Source organism: Cydia fagiglandana, chromosome 4 (assembly GCF_963556715.1).
Source record: "Cydia fagiglandana chromosome 4, ilCydFagi1.1, whole genome shotgun sequence".
Lineage (NCBI taxonomy): Eukaryota > Metazoa > Arthropoda > Insecta > Lepidoptera > Tortricidae > Cydia > Cydia fagiglandana.
This window is the reverse complement of record NC_085935.1, coordinates 2,217,955-2,223,954: the sequence shown is the minus strand read 5'-3', so window position 1 is coordinate 2,223,954 and position 6,000 is coordinate 2,217,955. Positions and strand designations below refer to the sequence as shown.

General features: G+C 38.4%; 1 protein-coding gene across 1 annotated transcript in view; it reads left to right on the top strand.

The window, feature by feature from the left end:
* Positions 1–434: 434 nt before the first annotated feature.
* The window catches only part of LOC134663445 (stathmin-4), a 134,030-nt gene continuing 128,464 nt past the window's right edge, over positions 435–6,000 (top strand). Inside the window, exon 1 of the mRNA XM_063519814.1 lies at positions 435–668. Coding sequence (XP_063375884.1) covers positions 650–668 — 19 coding nt within the window. The 5' untranslated portion in view covers positions 435–649. The remainder of the gene's footprint in view (positions 669–6,000) is intronic.

Genomic DNA, 6,000 nt, shown 5'->3' with positions numbered 1-6,000 from the left:
ACGGCATTTTTAAAAGAGCGAGGAGAGAGAAATGATACTAGTTCCTGCGCCGTGAAAGAGAACAGAAAACGTTGGGCCCTTGTTGCCAACTGAACTGAAATGTAACTGGGGAGAATGCTTTGCATGTGAGTATTATATTCTTTGGTTTGCATTGTAGCAGCTTTGAAATATGTGAAGTTAATAAAACAGTAATAAAACTAATAAATTTATACAAACACTTTTATTAATTAATATACAAGCTTTTTTATAAGTAACAACGGATTTCTTATAACAAAACTATAATAGAAAAATACTTAAGTCAATCTAAAAAAAAATTGCAGTTTCCGAACGAACGGCTTCATAGATCACAGGTCGATTTCGTTCGAACAAAATAGCGGCAAATTTGATTTCGGCCAATCACAACGCAGGATGCGACCGTTGTGTCAAACAAAAACTTCATTGATGAAAACATTGCGGTGCCAATTTTACTTCACATCCTGCCATTCTTCAGTTTTAAATTCGGTTTCTGTTATAACGGTGCGATAGAAGTTGAAGAGTTACCGAAGTTAATAAATAAACTTTTAAACAGCATCTGCCGTGTGTTCTAAGTAGACGCCACTTCGTGCTTAAACAATTAAATATTTCTTTTTGTTCTGTGCCAGACAAAGCCATGGAAGTGGAAAACAAATGTGAGTACATTTATTGTTTTAGCCCTTTATTCTTAATGTTATTACATTTATTTTCGACGATGATATTTTGCGTTCTTAAATCTGGAAAACCTTGTACTGTTGATATACGATACATGCGCAGTATCCTATCACTTATTACTGTGGTTTTATTCGTTTTCATGGCAGCAGCTCAAACATTTTAAAACTTTCTTTGTTCTTGGAGTTTTTTCTGAAATATATGTACCTACTACCTACATGTTGATTAATTTAAATGTGAATTTTTATTTTGTCTGCAATTTTGTAAGCATGTTTACTCAATAAATGTGCTGGGTTTCTTTAATTAATATTATTGATATAAATGACATAGGTACTATAAAGTACACACACATACACACATTTCATATTTCTGTAAATATTTTTACTAGCTTAATTTATTTTAAGATCAAATCAGATTGGATTTAATATCTCATATATGTTAATAGAGGATTTTTTGTCTTTGATTGGGTTTCATTACCGCACAGGGCTTATGTAAAGCTCTGGTTTCCTAGGACAGTGGTGCCGTCATATAGCGGTCTTCTCCATATAAAATACTACTCATCCAAATTTAGCCATATTATTTTGTATAGAGACAGCCACTATATGACGGCACCGCTATCCTAGGAAAACAGAGCCTAAAATTAAACTGAACAACATATCAGTTCATTTTACTACCTACAGTAAAAAACACCAAGCTTTTAAAAGAGAGAAAAAAAGAAAATTTGATATTTTTTGTTTATGGAGTTAAGAACTCATTGCTAACGGTAATAAGCCTACCGTAATAAGGCCCTTAAGATTTCCATTTTTGTAAAAATATTACAAATCTTACCCGTCAATATATTCATTTCTATGCTACCTACATATATAACACAACTAAATAGGAGTATGTTTTGTACCTATTTAGGTTTACTCACCTACCAACTTGTTTTTAGGGTTCCGTACCCTAAGGGTAAAACGGGACCCTATTACTAACTTCGCTGTCCCTCCGTCCGTCCGTCTGTCACCAGGCTGTATCTCACGAACCGTGATAGCTAGACAGTTGAAATTTTCACAGATGATGTATTTCTGTTGCCGCTATAACAACAAATACTAAAATCGGAATAAAATAAAGATTTAAATGGGGCTCCCATACAATAAACGTGAATTTTGACCAAAGTTAAGCAACGTCGGGAGTGGTCAGTACTTGGATGGGTGACCGTTATTTTTTTATTTATTTTCTTTGCATTATGGTACGGAACCCTTCGTGCGCGAGTCCGACTCGCACTTGCCCAGTTTTTTACCCCTAGATTGGGAGCAAATGCGTTACACTTATGAATTAACAAATTGGACGATTTATCGACTTAAAAAAAAACAGGTCTTGTAGTAAACATAATCACACCGAATTCACGGCCAAAGTCACGGCCGTTAAAAAAACCGGGCAAGTGTGAGTCGGACTTACGCACGAAGGGTTCCGTACCATAATGCAAAAAAAAACACAAAAAAAAAAGCAAAAAAAAAACGGTCACCCATCCAAGTACTGACCACTCCCGACGTTGCTTAACTTTGGTCAAAAATCAGGTTTCTTGCATGGGAGCCCCATTTAAATCTTTATTTTATTCTGTTTTTAGTATTTGTAAAATTTCAACTGTCTAGCTATCACGGTTCGTGAGATACAGCCTGGTGACAGACGGACGGACGGACGGACGGACGGACAGCGAAGTCTTAGTAATAGGGTCCCGTTTTACCCTTTGGGTACGGAACCCTAAAAACGACCAAGTGCGAGTCGGATTCGCACACGAAGAGTTCCGTAACATTACGCAAAAATCACGTTTGTTGTATGGGAGCCCCACTTAAATATTTATTTTATTGTGTTTTTAGTATTTGTTGTTATAATGGCAACAGAAATAGGGTAATTGCGTCAGTTTTCCGTCCGGTGTCAGTTTCCGTCCACTTGACAGATTCGTGAATAACACATTTCATTTATAATTTGCTACTTACGAAGTATAAATTTTATGAAGATAGATAAATTATTTAGATATTAAGGATGCAATAAGTCCAAATTTGTGCAGCAAAGAAGGTTTATATTCAAATTTCGTCAAGTGGACGGAAACTGACACCGGACGAAAACTAGCACAATGACCCTACATTATCTGTGAAAATTTCAACTGTCTAGCTATCACGGTTCATGAGATAGCTACAGCCTGGTGACAGACAGACAGACGGACGGACAGACAGATAGAAAGACTGAGGAATGTTAGTAATAGGGTCCCGTGTTTACCCTTCGGGTACGGAGTACGGAATCCTAAAAATTAAAAATGAACATAGTCGACAAATTAATCATGAGCGACCGTTAAACAAGTTGGGGCCAGTCGAGAAAGTTCTCTTTTTGTTCCGAATTTAAACTGAGCCGTTGGAAGCAAGGCCGATGCAACCGTCGCGTTGACTCATCCGCACTTTACAATGTTCTCTCTATACCTACCTTACTCATCCAAGAGACAACATCCAATAGCCTACCGGTACCCATTTATATTTTTAACAGACTTCAAAAAAAGGTAGAAGTTCTCCATTCTTATGTTTGGTATTCGGTTCGGTATGTTGATAGAAACTCGAGTCTTTCGAGTCTAAATTTGAATAACTCGATTCGTTTTTCTGAGACTCTGCGCTAAATAGACTTTTGAGTCTTAAGTCGAGCCTTTATTGAGTATTTTTTAAGTGCAACTGTAAGGGACTCGAGTTCAGTTTTCAATGATAACGGGGTTTGCCTATGAGTAGGTATACGACACACATCACGTACAAACATCGCGTGTTCTTCCTGTGCCCTGTTGCGTCACAGCCTCACTAGCGAGCCATCGAGTCCTTCATCGATTTCCCTCTCAAGGTTGTCTGGCGCAGGACCCCGTTCCGTATAGCCCTACGCGCCCTGAGACCTGGCCTGTTGTTGTCGCTTACATAACAAACACACTAACAAACCTTTATACATGTGACCTGTGTATCTTAATAAAATAGCGCATAGAACAATTTCGTTCGCCAGAATCGGCAGTTTATAACCGAAACCGGCCCTTCCAGCGAAACATAATTTTTATGCCGAAATAATCAAATCTTCTGGCGGACACTTTATTGTCTATACCAGCGGTCGGCAACCTTTTAGCAGCCAAGGGCCACATAGTAGTTAACGGAGGTGACGCGGGCCGTACTTTGTTAATATTTATGACTTTATGAGACATTGTCGTTTGTCTCTATTACATACAAAATAGCCAAGGCGGCACTCGGGCCGCAAGTGACAGGTTCACGAGCCGCATGCGGCCCGCGGGCCGCAGGTTGCCGACCGCTGGTCTATACCATTATTGTCTATCGCATGCCATGCGGCTCGCGAACCTCTCACTTGCGGCCCGTGAGCCTCCCTGGCTAAGTATTTAGTAGAGGATGTAATATTGAATATTGATAAATGATAAGGTCTGTCCCCGATAAAAAGTGGTCAGCATTTAATAAAAAAAATATATAAAATAAAAGACAACTGCCATCTGTCACTTTGATTGTTAAATAGCGGGAAGAATAAACTATCGTTTAGGGCTATTTGGAGTTTATAAATTCGTAACATTTATAAAATGTCGTCTAGCCAACTGGACATCCGAAAAAAGATCGTGTACACCTACAACCAAAATGTCGGTATATCGCAAGGAAAGTTAGCCAAATTATTAAAAGTTCCGAAGTCAACCGTGCAAAAGGTATTGGCTAACTATCAGTCCAGATTGTCTGTTTCAAGAAAAGGTGGTTCGGGTAGAAAACGCGGTCCTGCTGATAAAACTAAGGCAAAAAAAGTAATCGAGCATTTTAAGAAGAATCCAACTCTCTCTGTCCGTGACGTCGCCAGAAAATGTAAGGTATCGAAATCGTATGTCCAAAAAATCAAGCAGCGTGCAGGTTTACGATCGTACAAGGCAACTACAGTTCCTAATCGCGATGTTACAAAGGATAAATTATGTAAAACCCGGGCTCGAAAGTTGTATACAAAATATTTGACGAAGTTTGGTTGTATTTTGATGGACGACGAAACATACGTGAAAGCAGATTTTAAGCAATTACCAGGTTTGCAGTTCCATGTGGCAAATCAAAGAGGGAATGCCGATAAAAAATTTACAACAAAAAAACTTGATAAATTTGCAAAAAAATTCCTTGTCTGGCAAGCCATCTGTACATGTGGTCAAAAAAGCAAATCGTTTGTTACTACGGGTACGATTAACCAATCCATTTACACGAAAGAGTGTTTGAAAAAACGTTTATTGCCGTTTATAAGAAACCACACCGAGCCTGTCATATTCTGGCCTGATTTAGCGTCCTCACATTATGCCAAATCTGTTTTAGAATGGTACACTGAAAATAATATATCCTTTGTACCGAAATTAGCAAATCCACCAAACTGCCCAGAACTCCGGCCGGTAGAGCATTATTGGGCAATAATGAAAAGAAAATTGAAAAATAGTGGTAAAATTGCTACAAATGAGCAACAGTTCAAAAGAATGTGGGATACGACATGTAAAAAGGTGACCGAAAGTGATGTACAGAGATTGATGGAAGGAGTCCGAAGCAAAGTCAGGGCATTTTACCAGTGTTAATTTGTTAAACAGGAGGTTTATTAATTTTAAAGAACACTAATAAAACTTTAATTTAAATAGCCCATGAAATTGTTTTTCTTAGTTTTTTTTCTAATTTGTCGTTGTAACACCGACCACTTTTTTTCGTGGACGGGCTTTAATGTCTGATAAAAGTGATAAATATTAACAAAGTGCGGCCCGCGGCCACTTCGCTAACTACTATGTAGCCCTTGGCTGCTAAAAGGTTGCTGACCGCTGGTCTATACACTCTATACCCTCCTACAGCTATTGGTGGTGGGTACGTAAGTTGGGGCACTTGCTGTATGTGCTCGGTAAGCCGAGTGAATAATATGCTTATGCGTTGTTTTCTCGTCTTTAAGTCCTTGTTACAATACGAAGCTATTTTTACCGAGTGGCTTGAACTCCTTTAATGTCACCAGATGTCCTTAAGTCCTTACATAGTTGATTCTTTCGTTTATTCGTTTTAGCTTGATTATTTCCGTCGTAGTGTTTAAACGCACATCCCTTTTCGTTTGTTAGTACAGTAAGTTTTTTTGTACACTTTTGTAATAAAAGGGTCCTGAGCATAGAGGTACAATAATATAGAGAAGACATGGGGGAGGGGCCAAATGACCGAACGAGATACACTTATAGAACTTTCAGTAGGAGTAGCAGAGAAAGCGGTACTATTGCTTGTCCTTGTCACAGTCTCACTTTTTGTTTGTTCCCCACCTTTTTGTTAGTAT